Below are 25,231 nucleotides of genomic sequence, written 5' to 3' on the forward strand. Positions count from 1 at the left end.
CATGGCCCTCCAAAAAAAACAAAAAAGAAAGAAAGAAAGAAAAAAGATAAGAGGTGCATAAGATGCATCTGAGCAGAACTGGTCAAGAGTACTGAAGATTCCTGATCCAGGACACAAACGTCAATACCAGTTATTAAAACGACGATGGCAACGCCCCAGGAATATTGATATCACTCCACTCCTTACTTCCTTCTCCATGACAGACACACCCAATCAACTGAAACACTCTTGCTGAGCCTCCTCAGAATCCTCAAGACAGCGCTCCAGGAAACCGCTGTCAACAAATCTACGTTGAAACAGACGATGAAACCTATTTGCCACAGGTGTTAGCCAGGTTACAAGTACAGACAGCGGAACTGAGATTCCTCCCCAACTCCTCCCTTCCTCTCCCACTCTGACACATGAGAAAACAGAATCCAGGAGACAGAAAGTAACTCGCTCAGTTTAAGCAGTGAATGTAGTAGGAGAAAGTCAAACCCAGTTTCTGGGACCTTCTTTCTTTAGGTCCTCAACTGCTATAATGTTCATTCAAAACACTGCCTTTCATTAACGTTTTTAAATTAAGACATAATCACTGTGTTTTACTTACCAAATTTCAAATTAAAAATCTCTTCCACTTGCTTCCGTAGCTTGGTAATTCTGACATTCCAATCTTCTTTGACTAGAAAGGAAAAATAAATCTAATTAACAATGTCCCTTATGGATGCTGACACAAAATTAGACTGGATGCTGTTCTTTCCAGTGATGCTATTTTTTAAAAACTTGAGATATAATTGACATATAACACTGTATTAGTTTTAGATGTACAATCCAGTGACACTCTTAATAAAATTTTGCTTAAAAGCAAAAACTTCAGATAAGGAAAAGAAGGATTTCCTGCACTTGTCAAATATCAGAAGTACAGGGAGATAGAATTCAAATTTAAGTTTACATTGTAAATAAAGAAGAACTTGTTCGTAAGTATGTAGAATGAATGGTTTTCAAACACTTTTCCTTGGAGGTACATCAAAGAACCCTCTCAGGGTTGGGAGGACCAGCTATATAAAGATCCAGGCCTCCTATACCAGGTTCAACCAGAGGAGCTTCACTTGTATTTGCTTTCTAAACAGGCATTCCTTGTTTTATCGAACACGTGTGCCTACAGATTTACACAAAGGAAAACTTCACTAATCACAGCAAGAAGTAAATGATAAAGTGATTAGGGAGCTGTCACTCAGCACTACTCACATCTGGAATCCAGTTTATTTCCTTACCCCTCATTTATAAGACAACCATCCCCTTTTAAATACAACATAAAAATAAAGAAAAAATAAGCTATTATAAAAGACACGTAGGGTGGCACTTACTTGGGCAGATAATCGGGGCTTGTTTGGTGGAGCTGAGGATGGAGAGGACGGAGGTAGACTTGGAGACAATGGAGGATGGTTGGAGATATTGGATAAGGAAAGGAGGGAAAGAGAGAGTAAGAGGAAAGGGTAGAGAGTGCAAGAATCGCACTACGTGTGAAAGTCACTTGTGTCTGTGGACAAGGCGATAGGAAATGTTGGAGAAGTTCTGAAAATACTGCTAAAGGTTGGGAGCCTCAGAAGATCTTTCATTTCCACTTTACTTTTACTGTGAAAGTACTTTGAAACCTTTTCTTTAAAAGAAAACCCAGCATCTCAAGGGCTTAATATGGTAACTCGGCCATTCGGCCAGACGAAAAGTCAGTCTGGTATAAACCAAATTTGAATATTACTATAACAATATCTAGACTCTCCTTCTCCGAGGTAAAGGGCTTCTGTTAACCTGGTGCTCAGCCTCCCCTTCCGCCTCACCCTGCACTTCCTTCTCTGGTATTTGCTGCTCTAAGACAAAAAGATCTCTGTACTGTTCTACACAAGAACCAAGTACCTTCTCATTCTTCCCCTTCAAAGCTCAGCTATCTGGCTAGTGCCCCAACTTCCTCACATGTGACATCTACCTATAACCAAATTGAGAACAAAGTGCACCCACGTGTGTTTAAGCATACAACTGTTACCTCAGTTAAGTAGATGTCTCTGATGGCAAGGACTAATACAATTCTTCTGTCAGGTACGCTGGGACTTGAATTGGCCCAGCAAGACTAACGCCTGGGTGACTGGCAGACCCAGTAACATTTTGTTGAAATGAAGAAGGACAACCTTTGATTCTTTCCAAGGTCTTCTACGAATGGTAGAAGGCCAAGCATTGTTAATAATTGGGAGAATGGAGAATCTTTTGATAATAGGCCTGTAACCATCTATGCTAGAAAACATCAGATCAAGTACTACTGAAAATATTACTAAATCCTCGGAGTAACTTGTATGGTGCCTACAGATCGTTCGAATAATACATGTTTAACATCCTCAATTTGCAGTCATTATTAGAATTGCTCCTAATAAAAGCAGTTATCACATTAATCACAAGCTTGAACTTGCGGTCTGTCTTGCGAAACGAAGACTCATACATAGACTTTCATCATACTCAGACTAATGCGTATTAAAGCGCTACCTTTGGGAATATTTTTCTTTGCATTATTTTGCTTAGTAAAGTCTCTGTCATGTCCAATCTTCAATGTGTCACCAATATTTTGTTTCTTTGCCTAAATCAAAAGCATTCTGGGGAGCTTGCTGGGTTAATGTTGCTGCTCAACCTGAGAAGTTAAGCCTCAACTCTATCTTCTCCCCGGCAGGATTCTGGGCACAAGATAGTTTGTTTCCCTAGTACAGTATTTCTCAAATACTTCTCATGCCATGATAAACAAAAGATTATACAATCTATTTGGCATACTGGTGACCTTCACCGGTTGCCTCCAGGTACCCTAAAAGCTCAAGAATCAGTATTATAGTTCAGACAAATAACCCTTCCTGTACAGTAGTTCACCTAAACACATTTACAAAAATGATTAACTGCAAAAATGAAAGATAAGGAAGGGAGGAAGGGAGGGGGGGGAGGGAGGGGGAGGAGAGAGGGAGGGGGGGAGGGAGGGGGAGGAGAGAGGGAGGGGGGAGAGAGGGGGGAGGGAGGGGGAGGGAGGGGGAGGGAGGGAGGGGGGGAGGGAGGGGGGAGGGGGGAGAGAGGGAGGGAAAAGATTAACTGCAACAATTCAGAAACACCCATTGGTTCTTAGCAACAGAAGTTCCTAAGGTTGTAGAAGTTCTACAAGTTGTGGTCACTTTTTCTGACATTATGGAATGGAAAACAAAAAGATGGGAAAGAAATAAAGGCACACTTATACCTGAAAGAAAATAAAACCATTCAGACAACTGAGACCGAGACTTTTATTAAAGTTCTTTTCTATTGGGCATGATGTCAGCACAGCTGCTGCAATCACAGTATTTGTCATTTTAAAAACAAGGTCCTTGTGAATAGATTAAGGCCTAAATCTGCATGGTCTGGCGCATTAGCCACATGTGGGCAGCTGAGCACTTGAAATGTCGCTACTTGAATTAAGATGTGCTGTAAGTGTATAATACATACCAGAGTTTCAAATAAAGAATGTAAATAAATGAAATGAAAAATGTAAACTAACTCATCATGTATTTATGTTGATTACAGGATGAAAAACAGATTTGGCTACTAGAAAATTTTACATGACATATATGGCTTGCATTTATGATGCACGTTATATTTCTACTAAATACCACCTGTCTAAATTCAAAGCTCGAGTTCCCCCTAGACTGTTTACGTTCATGTGGATAAATCAAGGAGTGCCTGTATTGACCTTCCACAAAAGACTTTTTGGGTGGAAGGGAGAAAAAAGAGGAATTCCATGGCTTTAAAGGACTAATAAAAGCTTAGAAACTATTTACTTAAGCTTTTAAAAAGGATTTCACAACTATCTTACCTGGTGTATTCGTTCTTGGCTGAGTAACTTCAGTAGTGCTGTGAGTCAGAAGTTCTGGTCTGTAAAAATACAATTGACATCGAGATGAGAGCATTTAAGCCCACCTTAATTTCCAGTGTGGTTCACTCTACCTTCATCTGCAGTGACAATATCATTTTGGTGACTTCAATTATTCTTAAAGTAGCAATTTATAAAGATTCTGGTGGAACCACCTGTATGTCCTCAAAGGAATTTTAAGCTTAACTTGTGCAAAACAGTTGTTTTGCCCCAAAGCAGTTCGACCTCCTGTTTCTGAAATTTCAGATGAACTAGAGCACAATACAGGTAGATATATCTAGCTATGTCACCCTAAAGCGTGTCCCAACAAATAGACATACAAATGCACAACCCCCAATCAGCAAGCAAATTCTATCCCAACGATAATTCTTCTTTATTAAATGGGCCTTCTGTTCCCACTCCCTGCCCTCAAATTACCCATTCTGCTATCCTTCAAACTCAAGCCAAAATAACACTCTTAAGGTCCAATTCAAATTATTTTAAGAGGAATCAGCTTTAAAACCTCTTCAGTACTCTGCTGTGAAGGACATAAAGCCTTCCTCCACTGGGCCGTCTCAGCCTGTCTACCATGCTACGCTCTCAAGGTCATCAATCCTTCCATACAGAATGGTGTGGTTATGCAAACATTCGAGTACATCTGACACCTCCCTGCGCCTACCTACTTATGTTATTTCCTTTATTTGAACCCCCTTCTTGCGTTCTCTATGCACAAGTGACCAAACTGCATGCCACCCTTGCCTTCTCCCCCAAAGTGTTCAAGTAGCATTTTACTGCATTGATCTATATAATAAGCCTCCCAAGGACAGGATTCCTGTTGGACCCAATTTTGTACATCTGGTGCCTGGCACTGCAGAGACACTTGCTCAAAAAATGAATCTAAATGTAATACCTTAATCTTAAATATGGAGAGTAAGACCAACTGGGAGGGGGAAAAGCCCATTTTTATAAAATTAATTTTTTCTTAATGACAACATTAAATTGTTTCTGCAAATTATAATCCTACCTTTTAATAACAAATTTAATTCGATTGCCCACTTGAATAATTTTTTCCAGCCTTGGGATTCCATACCACGAGGGACTTCTAAAAGGAATGTTTTCTGGTAGTCCTTCCACATAGAGATCATTAGGATGTGCTTCAAATTTCTGGTAAGGTACAGCCTTGGCTTCGATGCTCCCTAAGGCTTCAGCTTTACAGAAGAAAAGCAATTCAAAAGACTGGAGACTAAGTTTCCACTGAAATCATATTTTAATACAATCCATAGCAAAGTATATGTCAACTTTTCAAAAAGCAAAGTATACTCTGAAGATATCAACAGCAACTACTGAAATAGACTTAATACAGCAAATGCAAATATTAAATGACCCACGATCAAGAAGTAACTTTCGGTGAATTTAAGTTTCCTGATACTAAGGCCATCTTAATAGCTCTAAGATCTTATTTTCATGTTTTCTTTTTTAAAAGATATTTATTTGGCTGCGCTGGGCCTCAGTTGCGGCATGCGGGATCTTTAGTTGCAGCATGCATGTGGGATCTAGTTCCCTGACCAGGAATCGAACCCGGGCCCCATGCATTGGGAGCGTGGAGCCTTAGCCACTGGACCACCAGGGAAGTCCCTCTAAGATCTTATTTTTTAAATTCTCAGTATCTTTGAGAATAAATAAAGAGAAGAAAATCATGACCAACAATAAAGAGCGCAACTTAAATGCTACTTTTTCAAATATCCGGAGGCAGACTTTTGCTACTTAATGCTTCATGAGTACAATAAACTTTTTATTGGCTCTTGCACACTAACTTACTTCAGGCTATACTTTTATCTGTATTGCAACCATGAGATTACTGTTCTTTACCCCTTAAACCTCATCAGTGTACCATTTTCCAAGGAAATAATTCATGGAATGACAAATAAAAATAGTAAGCAGAGGCTGGTTTAGATTAAAAGAGACATATCAAGCAAAATTAAGGCACAAAACTTTATTGTTTAAATCCAGGTTCGAAGCAAAAACTTTAAAGATACTTTTCAGATAAATACTTTGCAGATAAATGAGGAAACTCAATGAAGGACTGGGTAAGAGCAAAGAGACTGTTAATTCTGTCAAGTGTGACGAGGACACTGTGACACAAAACGTCAATGTTGGGACTTCTCTGGTGGCGCAGTGGCTGGGAATCCACCTGCCAATGCAGGGGACACGGGTTCAATCCTTGGTCTGGGAAGATCCCACATGCTGTGAAGCAACTAAGCCCGTGCACCACAACTACTGAGCCCGTGTGCCACAACTACTAAAGCCCGAGCACCTAGAGCCCATGCTCCGCAACGAGAAGCCACCACAATGAGAAGCCCATGCACCACAACGAAGAGGAGACCCTGCTAGCCACAACCAATGAAAGCCCATGCGCAGCAACGAAGACCCAACACAGCCAAAGATAAAATAATATAAATAAAACTCAGTGTTGTTCAATGGTGCACACTGAACAAGGAAGATGACACCATGCCTGTGATATGCTTTATTAAATTCCTACAAGGGGAATGAAAGAGGAAAGGATGAACAAAATGTGGAAAATCTTAAAGATCACTGATTACAAAAATGGGTATATGGGAATGCATTGTACTATTTTTCTACTTTTGAATAGGTGTGGCATTGAAACTTTAAAATGTAAAAATGTAATTACTAACCCCTACTATGAAGCCACAACCAAACAGAGCTTGTAAAAAGAAAGATCCAAACAATTTACAAAATATCAGCACTTATAGGTCTCCCTTGTATTCTGTGTTAATTTAAATATTTTACAATCTGATGGTTGAAAAAAGAGGGGCTCCTTGAAGAATCTGCATTTCTTTGATTGTTAGTTTGACGTTCCTCTCAAATTCAAAGGCCTTCTGTCTTAATTTCTTCCTTCATTTCATTAGCACCAAATCTGAAAGGCTCAAGTATAGGATCTCTTTGATAAAAGTAAGGAATGTGTATTTGAAAAAACAAATACAATGTAATTTAGATCATGGCTGTTAAAAGAAATATTCTCTTTTAAAATATGGTAAAGGCTTTCACACTCACACCTGGGAGTAATATTAATTGTAATTATTCTGTTAAATATAACAAAAAAGAACATAATCCTAATTCTAACAAACTTTCTACAAAATAAAAAAGAACCAAACTGTTGGGAGTTGAGAGAGAAACAGCACAAGTTACAGAAAAGAGCAAGGCCAAGTGCATTAGTGGTCATCACATCATCGAGGTCTCCCCTATATTAAGTAACCAACCCCCTGTCTCCCTATCCCCCTCATTTTCCTTAATTTTTTCCTGAACACTTAACACCTTCTAATATACTGCATATTTACTGGTTGCTTTGCTATGCATATTTCCTTAAGTTATAAATGAATGCTTCCCAGGGGAAGCATTCATCATCCTCTGTGCTGCTGAGTTCTCAGCACCTGACACATAGGGGGTTCACAGGTGCTGAATGACTATGCTGCTGCTGCTGCTGCTATACAACTTTCAAGACTTGTGTTTGATATGACAGACAATCGTACGTTTTCTGCTTTCCCTTTTAGTAACCTTAAAGAAAGCAACAATTCTGTTGGCTTTTCACTCTCTAAAGAAACTCCAGTCCCAAATGACCCACCTGAGGCCACAAGCAGGATTTTGCTGTTTGTAATATAACAATACGTAGACTCTTATGTATTTTCTTAGCTCTGATACAATGAGAAAATATTTTCTACAGGCCAATTTTTCTTTCTATGAGTACACTATCTCACCCACAGCTTTCTCCTTCCATGAGGGAAAAGTCATGGGTGCCATGGCTGGCTGGCAGGCACCCATGATCTAATAGGATTGGCTGTTTCTTACCCCAGGCTGAATTTCTAGAACTAAATGTGAGGCCAAACTTTAAGCCTGTTAATGCAGATGCACATTATCCTATGTCAGCTACTCATGAATTATGCTTATGACGACACTATGGTGGCATCTCAAATGACAAATAAGGTTCATAATCTTATTTCACTAAATGTCTTGGAAATATAATGATTTTTAAAGTGGTGAAGATTCTCTAGTTTATTGTTCATTAGCTGATTTCTGACCAGATGTACGAGGAGATACATTTTCATTAAGGTCCTACATTCATGTTGGGTGGTCAAGGATACTGATGAGGAAAAACTTACACTCTGACTTTTTCTCAAGGCTCAGTAATTTTTTAGTAATTTTTTTTTTTTTTTTTGTGGTATGCGGGCCTCTCACTGTTGTGGCCTCTCCCGTTGTGGAGCACAGGCTCCGGACGCGCAGGCTCAGCGGCCATGGCTCACGGGCCCAGCCGCTCCACGGCATGTGGGATCTTCCCGGACTGGGGCACGAACCCGTGTCCCCTGCATCGGCAGGCGGACTCTCAACCACTGCGCCACCAGGAGAGCCCTCTCAGTAATTTTTAAAAAACTGTTCCATGTATTTTTATTTTTTAATTAATAAAACTTTTTTGAGTCACACTTTTATTTATTTGTTTGTTTGCCAAGGGGCATGTGTGATCTTAATTCCTGACCAGGAATCTAACCCGCGCCCCCTGCTTTGGAAGGGCACAGTCTTAACCACTGGACCGCCAGGGAAGTCCTTCTGAGTAATTTTTGTGTGTGTGTGTGGTACGCAGGCCTCTCACTGTTGTGGCCTCTCCCGTTGCGGAGCACAGGCTCCAGACGCGCAGGCTCAGCGGCCAGGGCTCACGGGCCCAGCCGCTCCACGGCATGTGGGATCTTCCAGGACCGGGGCACGAACCCGTGTCCCCTGCATCGGCAGGCGGACTCTCAACCACTGCGCCACCAGGGAAGCCCATTCTGAGTAATTTTTAATGACACTGGTCCATTCAGTATTTGTTGAGTATCTGCCCAAGCACCAAGCACTATTCTACTAATAGCCAAGAGAGACAAGATCTGGGCTGCTGTTTGAACTGTGTTGTAGTAGAAGGAAAAAGGTAGCCATTAGTGCTTTAAGAAAAAGGGTGATGACATACAGTGTACTTCATGGTTTATGTTAGAAGGGTAGGCAGTAAAATCTGGCTGCTTTGGGGCATTGACTTTGACTACAGTGACAGACAGCAGTGAAGAAAAAGATATGGATTTGCAGTGTGTTTTAAACGTAGAGTCAGCAGGAGGCCTTGTGGAAATGAAGAAATCAAGTGTGACTACTAGGGGGTTTGGCTTGGAAGACTAGGTAGAGTGTGGTGCCACTGGGAGGACTGGGAAAGGAACATGCTGGAGGGGGAATCAAGGACTCTATCTAGGACCTGTGAAGTCTGAAGAGCTGTCGAACGGCTGGGTGAATATAAAGGTGTGGTGTAAGAGGAGTTTTCAGGGCTAGAAACTTGAATGTGAAAGTAATCGGGAATATAGACAACACACTATTTTTAAGATAGAGTGGGACCATCTGTGGAGGGCTCAGGACTGAGCTGCAGAGTAGCACCCCAAAATTTAAAGAATGGACTCAAGGGAGGTACCGACAAGGGAATGAAGAGGGCAGCCAATAAGACATGAAGAAACCCAGGAACAAACCAAGAGTCAATAACGTTTGAAACTTTCCCTAAGAATAGTTTAAAATGCTTAAGAAAGAAAAAAAAATAAGACAACTATGTTGAACACTGCTGAAAAGTACAATAAAGCAAGGGAGTTACTTCTGGTAACAAAAGATGTTGCAATGATAAACCAAACCTGAGTATTTTAAGTGTTTAGGGATGCCAGCACAGCAAGCACTACAAACAAGACAACCAAAACACTGCTAACCAGCAGCCTGCCTTCCAGGGACAGACTGCTACTGGTGGTCCTCTATATCCCACTGTGGTACACTATTAAAAGGTACGAAGACAAAAGGATTCCCAAACTGTGAAATGCCCTGTGCCGAATAACCTGTACACAGTATAAATAACTTAGTCAAGAGTACATGGGTTTTCATTACAATATTCTCTTCCCTTCTGTACAGATTTAAAACTTTTCATAGTATACGTTAAAAAAGTAACAATAAAAGAAAACTGGAGATGAGTCATCCATTGTATTTACTTTCTTAAAGCCAAATCTGTTAAAGTTATTCTGTAATATACTTTAGCTAGGGGGGAAATTAAACTTACCAAATTTTTTGCAGAAAAGCTGATCTACCATCTTTCGTAACTTAGTGATTCTGGCATACCACTCTTCTTTTACTGTAAGGGTAATATACACAAATTCTTCAATTTGATAACATTAATAAATTATTAAATGTTACTAAATAAATTATTAAATAGGTGCTATTGTTTTTCTGTTCTAACTAAAATTACTTCTAAGATTTTAGAATGTGTTTATTAAAACAGTGCTGACATTGAATAAAAAGTGTAAGAACTAACGAAACAATAACAAAATGAAAATTCACAATTAATAGTAACTTTACAGAGATACACTGAAAGTGTCACCACTAAAGCTAGGAAAAAGAATTCATGTTACTCAAGATCAGCTAGCAGGTGATTTTTGTGATGATAAATTTGGGGCCACAATAATGCTGGCAATCCTTTCATTACACCAACTTAAGTGATGCAATTTCCATTTCATATCCCCACCCTACTCCCTCCACTCCAGAGCAAAAGCAACTAAGAGAACAGATCATGATTGGATTTCCTTCAAAACACATCTAACCAACAAGTGATGATGCCCATGGCTATGTACTCTAAGAAGTAAGCCTTTAGCTCCTGGGTATAATGATGGATGATCATTCAACTGATACTAATACAGACTAGGATACTACAGACTAGGATAATAAACTGTTCAATACATTATGCCAGAAAAATTTTGCATCTCAAATATAGAACAGACATGGTTCTTTTATAGTTTATCCAGAAATGTGATGTTTACATTTATTTATAATGGGTTATTAAGAACAAAATGTGTTTATTATTCTAGAGAATCCTGGACAATATTCCTTGTACATCATGTTCTGATTTGACATACAATTTGACACAAGACTGGAGACCTACCTCCTGAAGCTGGTTTATCAAGCTGTAAGTCTTCACGTGTTGAATTCAAAAGTTCATGTCTGAAAGGTGAGAAAAATTACTAATAACTACTAGTATTTGTCATATTCAGTCATCAAAGCCAGTTTTTAAAAGACAGCCTGAACTCTTGAGCACAACTAAATCCTAATTTCTTGAAATTTCCAGAGTAATAAAACCAAATGGTAACTGCAAATTGTTTCTTAATGTGCTTCATGGAGTGTGTGTACGCGCACGCACACACGCGTGCACATACACACACACACTCACACACACAGAGTAAACTTTGTAAATCAAAGGTATTTCATAAAAGCATAACACCAAAGGAAGCAAACTGCAAAAATTTTAAATGGGAGTCTTCAATTTTACATTACATTCAAGACCACCTAAAAACATCTATAATCTGGTTATAAAAACCATATATATTTAAAAACTAACATCTGCAGGACAGTACACATGCTTTTAAAAAATTCTTCCGAATACACAAACACCCCACAGAATTTTTACAATCTAACTTATGTATCCCGCCTCACTCTATTTTGTTGTAATATCCTGAAGTAACGGGGAAGAGGGAGGAGACTGAGATCACAGAGAAGCATGGCCATGTATTAACCATAATCTTGAAAATGTTAGAAACTAATATAGGGTTAAGTCAATGGAAGAGCTGTGAAATAAAACGTTTGCTGAAGTATAGCATTACCCTTCTAAATAAACATAATAGTTTCTGTTTATCAAGACTAACCACATTAACCTTTAGGGAAAGGCTTACAAAGTCCCTTCCAAAAGTGAGAGATGGCTTCCCATAAATAAGAACATCAAAAGGACTTGAACAGAACCTGCACAGTATGAGTACCTTGTGGTGAGCTTGCACAAACATTTAAATACCCAAAGATAGAGTTTTATATGCTTTAAGATCAGCAACCATGAGCAAAATCTATAAAATTATTTGTATGTTTTCCTTAGTTATTCAAAAAAAATTTCAAAACTTCTAACAAATTAAAATGCAAGCACTGTAAGAAAATGACAGTACAAGAGTTCTTAGAACAGGCTTATTAATATATCAATATGTAGGGGGGAAGGAGTGGTTATTTGATTCCTGACTAGGACTGGTGTCAGGGTTTTATAACAAGCCTCTTTTGTTTACCATTCAATTTCATGAGAGACTACGAAATGTTCATTCATTCATTCATTCATTCTTTCTTCCTTCCTTCTCATTGCCTTGTTTCCTCATCTGTTAAAAAAAGTGTGGGTGATAATATAAAGTGCTTGACTGTACTGGACACATTGGGCTGAATTGCCATTACTATTATTCTGACTTCAAAGCTTGTTCTCCACACCAAGGTGTCTCAAACTTTAATGAGCACTGGAATCACCTGGGATCCTCATCACATGCAGGACGGATCCAGTAGATCTAGGTAGGATCTAAGATGTGGTGTCTCTGAAAGCTCCCGGGCGATGCCAATGCTGCTAGTCTGCACGGCTGCCTACCATGCTGTCTCGTGTAAGGAGAGTTTCACTTGAATTGTTCATAGAAAAATGGAGGACAAAATCTTTTAAACTACAATTTATTTGAAAGAAAAATATCCGTTAGCAACAAGTTTCTCTGTGGAGGACAGCTCACCTATTACCTATGGTATTTCTTGGGTCCTTTTTATCCTTAGTTAAATCCTATCATTCCCTTATTTAATACCAATACAGAGGCAAGTCTGCTTGGTTATAATCTTTGATCAAGGTGTTTGTTAATTTCCCCACTTTCTCAACAGTAACAGAGCATTGCCAGAAAAATGAACATGAATACTTCTGCAAATGACTATCATTCTGCTACTGTTATTGACTTTACTATTTATAGCCCAAAGATATGTGGGAAAAAATTAAATCAGTTATAATATGCACGTGACTCAAAAAGACTCACTCATATTAGAACTTAAAATGAAAGCCACGTAATTCAGGGGAAGTGAACCCCGCCCCCTTTCACTGAAGGGTGAGTACTACATGGTCTACACCCATCATGGTGCTATCTTTCCCATGCCTGTGCCTGGCTGAGGAATAAGCACTTGACATAATCCTAACCAAAGAGAAGTAAGGCCATATTCCAAGGTTTCCTTCTCTCAGAGAAACACAGGTAGCTACTGTCCCTCCTAGTAGACGTGTCTGGCTGTGAGTTCTGGAACTACTGCATCCAGCTCACTAGTCTAAGGAAACTATCAGCACAAGGAAGGAAGAATCTGGAAAGGAGCAGAAGCAGAGCCCCAAGTATCACTGTTTTATTTATTTTCTAATTTTTTTAACTTTGTTTTTTTGGCCGCACCATGCGGCATGCGGGATCTTAGCTCCTGACAGGGGATTGAACCTGTGCCCCCTGCAGTAAAAGCGCACAGTCTTACTGGACTGCCAGGGAAGTCCCCAAGTATCACTGTTTTAATCATCCTATCTCTGACCCCCTTGCTACATGAGATAAGAATCTTACTGTAACAAGCCAATTTGAATAAGGGTTTTTGTTACTTGGTGCTGGAAACATCCCAACTGCTACCCAACCTCTTTCATGCTGCAATCTCTATTTGCTTTCAAGCACGTTTGGCTACAGAATTCAAGGCTCAAATCATTTCCAATTTGAACTTGGAAAGAATGACGTAATAGCGTTACATCCATTACTGCTCAAATCAAGTATATGATATCTGCGTGATTTTCATTCTTTATGATGACATGGTCTTATTCTCTGGAACCTAATGATTTCTACCTTTATCCTTAGGACACTGAAACTTTATGAAATGTGACCAGGCATATATCTTTGTTTTCTTCTCATATCCTTTCTCATGTCTCATATACACAATCATCTTTACAATTTATAATACTAATAATCTTTTAGCCCTTTCATTGAAAATTTTAGTTTAGCAATTATATTTGATAATTTCCTAGACAACTATTCTCCAACTGTTCCTGTTTACAAATGCATCTAATACTTGCTTCATGCATCTAACAGAAAGTTTTCATATATCGACATTTGCTGAAATATGTTGATATATGTCCTCTTAGTGTTTTAAAACTTTTATTGTAATCTTAATAGAATTTTAGTCAGTAGAAATTATGGAAATGTGTGATGTAGCTGCCATTTTTAAATGGAAGCATTTACACTTCCAATTGCTGCACATAATTTTTTTTTAAAGCTCCTTGCTACAACCCTACGTCAGTGCTAAAGAATTTATAGCATTCTACTTTTTCTTTTCATTCTTACTTCTACTGTTTATTTTTATTTTTATAATCGACTTTATTTCCACCTATGGTTTTTAAAATTCAGGTCTAAAAAAATAAGACACTGATACTTCAATATTTTCTTTAGCATACGTAGAGAAAAATTGTAAAAGAAAATAACAGCTGTATGCCAGTCAGGCATGGACAGGTGTTCATACTCCAAAAGCCAACCCTGGCATAACTCACATAGACACACTGAAAAGTAGAAATAAAACAACATATAATAACTCAAACTTAATTTAAATATAGCCCTAGTGGTTAGTGAATATTTGTCAACAATATAAAAAGATGCACTAGTCAAGAACAAAGTCCAAGAGTCTTACTTCTTTATCACAAAACGAATCCTTTCCTTTGCAAGTAATATCCTCTCAAGGCGAGGAATTCCGTAAGTAGATGGCCTTCTAAAAGGGATTCCTTCCGGAAGTCCTTCTACATAAAGATCTTCCACGTGGGACTGGAAAAGAGGGTACGGGATCGTCACAGGACCTTTGGCTTTTATAGCTTGAGCTTTAAGGGTAAAAAGAGAAAGGGAAAATTATGAAATGACAAGGATTAAGCACAGTTTGTAGAAAAGAATAATAATCGAATACATACATATTGCTTTGCAATTTTTATTATCACTGCATCAGAAGCAAAATAGTACAAAAGAACTAAGAGGAAAAGAACACCAAAGATGCCAGTACTCTACTTAGTCAAAACTGCAATGAAATAATATATTATTTTGAAATAATGTAGATATAGGCAGACTTTCTACTCAAATTTGAGCCACAAATGACCCCAGAAAAATATACCAGCTAATTTCAGCTAATACATACAGCATATAATGAAAAAGAAGTAATATTTTAAAAACATAAATGTTGATGTAAAAAGGATTTTTTAATAAAATAACTGAAGCAGAACATTTTTCTGAACTGTAAAAATTCTAAAATTTATTTATTGAGAGTAAAATAATACAACAACTGCAACAAGCCAAATGCACAAAGAATCTTAAGAATCAAATACAATGAATAGACTTTGATAGTTTTATTAAACAAACTACAAAGAGTCAGTTTTTCTAAACAATAGGGGACATTTAAATATCACTGGGTATTAAACAGTGTAATGTTTTTAGATGTGACAATGGAACTGAGATTAAGACAATGCATTCCTCTCACCCAACTTGGAATTTTACAATTTAGAGTTTTGAGAGGTGAAATGACATGATGTCTTGGACATCAGAGTTTTAAAATGTTCTTGCATCACAAAGAGGACAGGAAAGGCCAAGAAAGAAAATATTGTAAAATATTAAACACTGTTGAACTTGGGTGATGCATATTTAAATAGAGGGTCTTTGGAAGTATGAATTTCATAATAAAAAGTTTTAAAAAGCATCAGTTTACGTTCATCTACAACACAAGCACATTTTTAGCTAGCATTAAAAATTGCACAAACATTTTGATACTAAGTAAAGCAATGCCAAATTCTCCATGACTACATAGCAAACACCACTAATTCTTTCAAAGGTTTCTAGTTCATGTAATTAACATATAGCACAGTTATATAAACTGCTTTCCAGTGAACAGAACAGCGCAGATGCTACTGACCTTGCCAGAAAGGTTCCAAAGCAAAAATGACTACGGTGGACTCCCCTCAGCCCCTGCTCCCTCAGGAATCACCTCTCAGAACAGGTCCACTTTTTTGCTGGTATTTTATGTAAAAGTTTATTTGCTAAACATTAATCTTTGTACTCAAGTTTCAAGTGTACCATATTACACATTAATTCTGAGTTAGATTTAATACCCTTCGTTGATATACTACATCTGAAAATCATATTCATATTTAACAATGAAAATACCTTCCCCAAAGGCAATTACCATTAAAGATGCTTTGAAATTATGAAATGTGAATATTATTATTATAATTTTACAATGACTGGTAAACATTATTCTCTTATATGCAAAATAATCAAATAAATATATCACCATCACAACAAAAGTAAAAACATAACCTTTGCTTCTCTTTATGAGAAACACAGAAATTTATAAAAACTGTGATAAGTAAATTCCTTTTATTCATAATAGTACTAAATTAAGAATACAATAACAAAAATATAAACAGCAAGCATTTATTACGTACTTACATCCCAAGTATTATAGGAAGCACTTCACAAGCACTATCTCATCTATCTCATCAAATCTTCAGAGTAGAGCTATAGTTCTCATGCCTGTCACAAATGGCTCAGAGAGGACTAAGAGAACATGGCCAGACAGTCTGTCCCCACAGCCTGTAATCTTAACCACCACGTTATAGTGCTTCCACGTAGAAAGAATATGTTGTGAGTTTTTACTTTGAAATTGTCTAATTAAAATCACAGGCAATAGGACTTCCCTAGTGGCGCTGTGGTTAAGAATCCACCTGCCAATGCAGGGGACATGGGTTCGAGGCCTGGTCCGGGAAGATCCCACATACCGCGGAGCAACTAAGCCCACGCGGCACAACTACTGAGCCTGCGCTCTAGAGCCCGCGAGCCACAACTACTGAAGCCCGCGCGCCTAGAGCCCGTGCACTGCAATGAAGAGTACCGCTCACTGCAACTAGAGGAAGCCCGCATGCAGCAACAAAGGCCCAACGCAGCCAAAAATAAAATATAAATAAATAAATTTATAAAAATAAAAAAATAAAATAAAACAAAATCACAGGCAATAGACTCTGACTCTGAAACATGGGAAAAATACTGAGAACCTTAAGAAAATAACTGAAAATATTAAAGAAGGGCTTCCCTGGTGGCTCAGTGGTTGAGAGTCCGCCTGCCGATGCAGGGGACACAGGTTTGTGCCCCGGTCCGGGAAGATCCCACGTGCAGTGGAGAGGCTAGGCCCATGACCCATGGCCACTGAGCCTGCGCATCCGGAGCCTGTGCTCCGCAGCGGGGGAGGCCACAACAGTAAGAGGTCCGCGTACCGCAAAAAAAATAAAAATAAAAATAAAGAAAAAGTTATGAATTCCTCATGAAGTTTACTCTAATTATAGATCTTCACTGAGGAGTATTATAATCCGTGATAGGGAACTGTTCAAGTTACTTAAAGTAAATAATCCCAATGTTGTTTATCATTTAAAAACTTCACTTAGAGGGGCTTCCCTAGTGGTGCAGTGGTTGAGAGTCCGCCTGCCGATGCAGGGGACACGGGTTCGTGCCCCGGTCCGGGAAGATCTCACATGCCGCGGAGCGGCTGGGCCCGTGAGCCATGGTCGCTGAGCCTGTGCGTCCAGAGCCTGTGGTCCGCAACAGGAGAGGCCACAACAGTGAGAGGCCCGCGTACCGCAAAAAAAACAAAACATATTTTTTAACAATTTTTGCTATTTCTAGGTGAGCATTTGATACCAGGTGATAATAAATCTTGTTTCTCTGATTACTATATAAAGGTAGCTATAGGACGGAATACTAAAATAAAAGGAAAAGAGAATTTGAGATCTAACAAACTCAGGTATCTATCGAGAGTAGGGAAAATAAGGGCATCTAGATGAATACTAGATTTAACACATAAGGTTTAAGGAACACTATTGCTTAAGAAAACACTCTTCAGTTAAATCTCCAAGATTCAAGATTTTGCAACAAATATATAAATAAACTCCCAAACACACATGCTTAAAGTTTAACGGAAATACTAATTGATAATTAAAGAAAAGAAACTTCTTTTTTTTTTTTTTTTTTTTTTTTTGCGGTACACGGGCCTCTCACTGTTGTGGCCTCTCCCGTTGCGGAGCACAGGCTCCGGACGTGCAGGCCCAGCAGCCATGTTTCACGGGCCCAGCCACTCCGCGGCATGTGGGATCCTCCCGGACTGGGGCACGAACCCGTGTCCCCTGCATCGGCAGGCGGACTCTCAACCACTGCGCCACCAGGGAAGCCCAAGAAAAGAAACTTCTTCTAAAGCTTTGTTGTGATCTGGAAAGAAAATTTCTAATATTTGGACAGATAAGTAAGGAAGGCACAAACACTGGTAGAATGGGACTTGCTCATATTAGATGAACAGTAATTCCATTGTTAAAAAGCTTACGGACAAAACCTTACAGGAATTTTTGAGTTTAGACTTACCATACTTTCTTTCAAACAACTCTTCAACTTGTTTACGCAGGTCAGTAATTCGAGCATTCCATTTCTCTGAAAATTGAGAGAAAGTTAAAACTCAATGATAAATCCCTGTTTGGAGGCACTAATATGTTCTGAAGATGACCCAACATCTAACGACTTATTTTCTACATAATATATCCTGATTTTTAATAATCCACCTGTCTATATAATTTTACTGTTTTCCTAAGGACTTTATCTTTTTTGCAGTTCTTATAATTGGTTCAATGAGAGATTATAGGGTTGTTTAAAGATTATTTTCAGAACACTTCATACTGAGTACAAGCAGGAGGGCAGAAAAGACCTGTCAATTAAACACTACAAAGTGAGGCGAAAAAGAGAAAGGTCCCCAAGACTGTGCAGGAAACCTTCTAAAACATGTCTACGTTGTACGGAACTAAGACTTTATATACAGTTGCAACTTACAATAAATAGCATGATAAAGAATATATATAAACTTACTATATATATAACTTCAATTTATATTCAGTAATTATGACTAAGACAACTTAAAATATTCAAGTACTATTTAAAAAACGTATAAAGCTAAATGTTCTATTTATTCAAAATATGGATCACAAACACACCTTGCCACTAATATTTTACTTAGTCCCTTCAAAAGGATATCACTGTGGTTTGATTAGATCGGAGGCCAGCAGTTACACAAAGCAAGAAAAATTAATATAAAAATTATATCTGAAATAAAAAAGTGATCCAAATCTCAGACAAATAACTGAATTACTAAGTCATTAACACTGATTTTTAAGTCTACCCATTTTTATTTTATTTTATTTTTGGCCACATTATGGCTTGTGGGATCTTACTTCCCTGACCAGGGACTGAAGCCGGGCCCCAGCAGTGAAAGCATCGAGTCCTAACGACTGGACTGCCAGGAAATTCCCTTAAGTCTACCAATTCTAGTTAAGATACAATGTCTTATGCTTTGGTATACACAAACATGTGTAAGCAGTATCTTTAAGGTTACTTCAAACTGTCCATGGCTTTCCTCAGCTTAGATTATAAGGCAGTAATATATTTAAGGCATCCTCCCCAAAGAATGCTGTAACTCTTCAGTAACAGAAAAAGTTTGGAAGGAAAAAAAAGTAAAGAGGACCACATTTAATTGACAACTTACCAAAGTTGAACTCCCTCACTTTCCGTTTGCCGGCATTGGCAGGTTCTGTGACTGGCGGCTGGGGAGGCTCATTGCTCTTTGGTCTCTTGGTAGGTGGAGAATAATCATCATCTTGAAAAAGAAAACTATCATCACTGGAGGAACAGTCTAAATGAGTGGCAGCCACTGCCTGTAAAATTCTCAGCATTCGAAAGACGTGGGGGGATTTAAATATGACTGGGACAGCAACCGTTATTTCTGTATTGCCATTTTCAGCGTATTTTTTCCCAGTTACATTTCCAGCTTTCCTACTCTCTTCGGAGGTGCTCAAGTGAATAACCCTCGTTTTCCTTTGTCTTGCTCCTTTTTTTCAGTTTGCTTAATTTGAACTAAGTCATAAAAATTTCCCCTTCTCCTAACTCCTCTCAGACAGCTGTCTAGGATTATAGTGTATTTTAAGTCTTCCAAGAAAAAGGTTTTAATGGAGACAGCTACCAACAACTATACAAATATATAAGAAAATGGGGAGAAAATATATCTTGAATGGAGAAATATTTAAGCTTATACAAAATTCAAGCATACATAAAGGAGGTTGGATAACTGTATATTAAAAACTTTTAACAAACAGAACTAAAAGAAGTAAGATTATATTATTTGTGAAACAGGTATTGTTGATTCATCCAATACAATACCCATGTATGTAGAAAATAAGCGATCATATATTTAATCACAGAATATAGACTATCCAAGACTTTGTAGTAAGAGTTCTTTGCGGCTACGCCTGCAACTCAACTCTGCCATGATACTTCAATACATCTGGTGCTAGAATAAAGGACACTGGATCAAGTAAGAAAAGCTATCAACTGTCATCTTCTTCTGGTCCCTGAAAATATCAGTTGGCACACTACTGAGATTTCTGCTCAAACACCATCTATAAATTACTGAAAATACCATTTTCAGATATCTATACTTTAAAAAATGTGGGATGAAGAAGAAAATAATTACTGGGTTAAAGGCAACAGCAGTAACAAAAAGATACCATAAGATACACTAAGTTCCCCTTTTCAGTATAATTTTCATTCTCATTTTATAGCTAAACAAACAAGATCAGAGAATGCTATATGACTTAACCATGTCATATGCTAGACAGTGCAGCTGAGATGAAATTATGGGTATCATTCTTTCAGCTAAACAGGTTAACTCTCAAAAAACAAAAGAAATTCAAACTTAGCCTAATATACAATGATGCCTTGGACAGCAATGGATAACTTTTATATACTTTGTATGTTAATCAAGGGAAAATCTGACTAAAGCCTAAAATACTTCAATCTCATTCCTATCATAGCATCAGAGAACACAGACATGGCTGCCCTTGTTCACTGACTTTGGGTTCTTCCTTTACACAGCCTGTGGATACCAAAATCCACGGATGCTCAAGTCACTTATATAAATTGGCATATAATTAACCTATGCACATCCTCCCTTATACTTTAAATCATCTCTAGATTACTTCTAATACCTAAGACAATGTAAGTGCTATGTAAATAGTTGTCTGGCACATGGCAAATTCAAGTTTTCCTTTTTAGAATTTTCTAAAAACCTCTTTCTGAATACCTTCCATCTGCAGTTGGTTAAAGCTTGCAGCCATGGTGGGCCAACTGTAATGTCAACAGATATTCTGATTACCTAAAATCATTTACTGACTGACTATTCAAACCAATAAGACAAAAAGGTATCAACGTCACTGATACCAGATAAAGTCATATTAGGACCCATTTATGTGCTGGGAAAAGGAATACTATTTCAGGAACAAGTTATCATATAAACAACTTACGACACTACAAAAACTTTCACGCGTTGAATTCCACTGTAGAAACCCATGTTCAAATCCAGAAAAAAACAAAAAAAAATTTGTAGTAAAAAACAATTTAAAAATGACAAACTACCAGTAAAATAAAACTTGACTATGTAACATGGGCACATAATGATTAAACTATTACAAGGATTAAAAATGGTCAAAAAATTCTTAAATAGGTTATTAAATAATTAGATTCACACCTAAGTAGATACATTTTGGAAAACATACTAGGTATTTCTCTAATGTCTGGCTTTCAATTCTGAAAACAGCTGACAAAATCCCCCCTTTCCAATTTCCAAATAGATTTTTAGACGCCTGAGAGTATTTTCAGGCTAATTTGCAAAGGGTAAAATGAAATATACTCATTTCACCTATGAATATTGTCAAAGCATTTTAAATGCTTAGTATTAATATTTCTTTACAAACATTAAGCAATGACATTTAAAACAAAAGTATTTTCCTTACAGGCTAATGTAGCCTAAATATTTCTATAGATTATCATTTAAAATTATTGCTAATTGAATTATATAACATGAAAACCAAAAGAGTATAAAATAAAAAAGAAAATATAGCTTTAGGATGGTAATGAAAAGTCAGTGCTCTATTATATTCATCGCAATTGTAATCTGAACGGTTTGAAATTGAGGCCAAGGGGAAAGGGCAAGAGAGCTTTTCTTTAGTGTCCAAGACCTCATTTGTTCAATCAGATTAACTTATTTTAAAACAAAAGGATTTAATAGTATAAATATATTTTATAAAAGTAAACTCATCGACCATAAACAGAAAAAAGACAAATCTAGGAGAGTGTTTTTTAACAAGATAACAAATGGTTTAACAAAGACTGTAAAATATTAAAAAGTGATTATCACATTTCTCTCCAGTGACAAATAATGAAGTCAATCTATTAAATGTAAACAGAGATGAAATTAATTATGTGTGATGATAAAATACCACACCATATATTTTATTAAAAGACTAACCCATTTCATATATTTATTACCTGATCTTAGAGTGTTTTAATTCATATGAAACATAGAATTAGATCAAGAAGAACTATGAACTCAACCACACCTTCTATTTTTTTTCTACTCTTGCAGCAAAAAACTCTGATTTTGAAAAAGTATGAAAAACTGTTACTCTTGACCTCAAAATCTCTTTCAGAAAGGATCCAAATTATTTCTCTGTAGCAGAAACCAGTCTGCCTCTAACAATCAGTCCAGCAGGTAGCACTGTTTTCTAACTATCATGGTGCTTCAACATTATAAACAACCACTTTTGTGTAAAAAGACACATATCTCTGGACACTTGCAATTTAAGCCCAAACTAAAAATATTTACATCATCAAAACTAAAAGCTTATAAAATGAATTTCAAGATATTTTAACATGCAAAGGCTGCAATTCAGTGAGGAATATGTGACAGCTATGCCTCAGTCTTAAAAACAAGCCTCCCAGGCTTCCCTGGTGGCGCAGTGGTTGAGAGTCTGCCTGCCGATGCAGGGGACACGGGTTCGTGCCCCGGTCCGGGAAGATCCCACATGCCGCGGAGCAGCTGGGCCCGTGAGCCATGGTCGCTGAGCCTGTGCTCCGCAACGGGATAGGCCACAACAGTGAGAGGCCCGCGTACCACAAAAAAAAGCCTCCCACCCCTTGAAAAAAGGCAGTAACAGACCCTAACCCAAAATTACTATCTAAAAAAATCCTGTTTTCCTTTTTGCAACATACTTACAAATATGCCTATAGATAACACAGACCTCAGAGCTAAAATGTGTTACTAAACTCATCTAATTCTTGATGAATTCATTAATAGCATATAAAAATTTTTTCTGATACTCTTTTCAACATAATCAAATTGGTAATGTTTTATCAAATAATCTGACACCTATTCAAAGTAAAAGAAACAAATTAAAATAAACCAGGCACTCTTTCTCTTAATTGATTACCCTACACATTTCAAATTAATAGATGGCATTTTCCACCCATGGACCCAGGTCCTAAATCCTCCAAAAGTCTAATTTTTACATAATAATTGGATGTTCATTAAGTGATTTGTTAGCAACTATAAAGTTGAAAATACAAAGTATTCAAACGATAACCTACCCAATTACATAGATTCTATGAACTCTCATGTAACATTTGTAAGATAAGCATAATAACTAAACAGTGACAAATAGCAAAGACTATTGCTCTATCTTCAGAAATGCCCAGAATTCAATCACTCCTTATCCCTACTGTCACCATCCAGTTCTACAGCACCTCCCTCTCTGCCCTGGATAACTACAATAGCTTTGCTTCCACTATGGTCTGCTCTCAGTCTTTACAGCAGCCCTGTTTCTTCAAAAAGGAGGACAGAACTTATCACTTCTCTGTTCAAAACTCTCCAATGGACTTGCCTATCTTGTTCACACCTTAGCGCCTAGTACAGCCCCCAGCACATACAAGGTGCCTGGTATTTGTGGACTGATTAAATGAACATTTGAATAGTGTAGTCCTTAATTTTGTGCAGCAGCCAAGTATTTATGAATGTCCTAAGCATAAATTTCATGAAAAAGGATACCACCAGAGGATGAAATCCAACTATTCAAACTCTAAAACAGTGTTATCCAAAGTGGCCCTGGCATAGGGCTGTGGTGGTGCATGGGGACCCGGTGCAGTGACAGTGGTCGCTGCGGAGCTGATGAGAAACTACTAAAGTTCCTGTGGACGCAAAGCAGAATTTCATAAGAACATAGTGGATGGAGAAGAGAAAACCTACGGTGGCTGTGAGGGCCCTAATGCCATGCATGTAAAATTGTTATCTTCGGATGGTCACGAATTTACTATAAAAAGAGAACATGCGCTAACATCAGGAACAATAAAAGCCATGTTGAGTGGCCCAGGTCAGTTTGCTGAGAACGAAACTAATGAAGTCAGTCTTAGAGAGATCCCTTCATATGTGCTATCAAAAGTATACATGTATTTTACCTACAAGGTTTGCTACACTAACAGCTCCATGGAGATTACTGAATTCCAATTGCACCTGAAATTGCACTGAAACTGATGATGGCTGCAAACTTCCTAGATTGTTAAATAAATTATTTTTTAAAAAACCCAAAAAAATATAGTCCATATATAGGTGGTATTGTGAACTGCATTCCGGTGTGTAACTATTTATGTATATTTTTCAATTTATTTAAGAAAGAAAATTTTAAATTTCAAGAAGAGTCTTACTTAAGAAGACACAAAATTAACCTTTTTGATCTATTTAAAATCAATTTGAAGGGACTTCCGTGGTGGTCCAGTGGTAAAGAATCCGCCTTCCAATGCAGGGGACTCGGGCTCAATCCTTGGTCGGAGAACTAAGATCCCACATGCCGCGGGGCAACTTAAGCCCGCGCGCCACAACTACGGAGCCCGTGTGCCTCAACGAGAGAGGCAGCATGCTGCAAACTACAGAGCCCACATGCCCTGGAGCCCATGTGCCACAACTAGAGAGAGACCACCTGCAAACCACAACTAGAGATAAGCCCGCGCGCGCCACAACTAAGACCCGACACGGCCAAATAAATAAATATAAATAAATTAAATTAAAAAAAATCAATTTGAAGACAAATTAAGTTAAGAAACAATGAGGGGGTTAGGCCACAGCAGAATAAACATGTGTGAATGACTCAAGTTCGGGGGAAAATGCATTGAAAGTGAACTGCACTGTAAGGAGACCTCTTCTCAAGCGAAACACGTCCTGTTATTAGCACACCCACGACAGCCAGACCTCAAACAACTCTTAGGTAAGACTGTCTCTGCACTTATCAAAGGCATGCATGTGTCAGAGACCTGACAACAGTCTGATTTTGCCCAGAAATGTAGTCACCATGTTTATGAAATTAAGGCACACACAGCCATATTACTCCAAGGGCTATTTCCCAAACCTAAGTCACAAAAGTTATACATGCGCACCACTGTCTTCAAGAACAAACTGATCATCACAAATGGAGGAGCACATCTCAGCTCAATAGACTATTTCCTGCAGTTT

At 38.0% G+C, this 25,231-nt stretch overlaps 1 protein-coding gene and 1 pseudogene across 2 annotated transcripts in view; one reads left to right on the forward strand and one right to left on the reverse strand.

Annotated features, from left to right (window-relative positions):
* The window catches only part of GTF2I (general transcription factor IIi), a gene marked incomplete at its 5' end in the record, with an annotated part of 77,056 nt that overhangs the window by 14,623 nt on the left and 37,202 nt on the right, over positions 1 to 25,231 (reverse strand). Inside the window, 8 exons of the mRNA XM_079719292.1 lie at positions 590 to 661; positions 3,848 to 3,906; positions 4,908 to 5,091; positions 10,002 to 10,073; positions 10,878 to 10,936; positions 14,465 to 14,648; positions 18,217 to 18,282; positions 19,385 to 19,495. Coding sequence (XP_079575418.1) covers positions 590 to 661; positions 3,848 to 3,906; positions 4,908 to 5,091; positions 10,002 to 10,073; positions 10,878 to 10,936; positions 14,465 to 14,648; positions 18,217 to 18,282; positions 19,385 to 19,495 — 807 coding nt within the window. The remainder of the gene's footprint in view (positions 1 to 589; positions 662 to 3,847; positions 3,907 to 4,907; positions 5,092 to 10,001; positions 10,074 to 10,877; positions 10,937 to 14,464; positions 14,649 to 18,216; positions 18,283 to 19,384; positions 19,496 to 25,231) is intronic.
* LOC307063265 (elongin-C-like) lies at positions 23,948 to 24,288 on the forward strand (annotated as a pseudogene). Its single transcript has one exon. The product of its transcript is annotated as an elongin-C-like (transcript).

Source organism: Hyperoodon ampullatus (assembly GCF_949752795.1).
Source record: "Hyperoodon ampullatus genome assembly, chromosome: 14".
NCBI lineage: Eukaryota > Metazoa > Chordata > Mammalia > Artiodactyla > Ziphiidae > Hyperoodon > Hyperoodon ampullatus.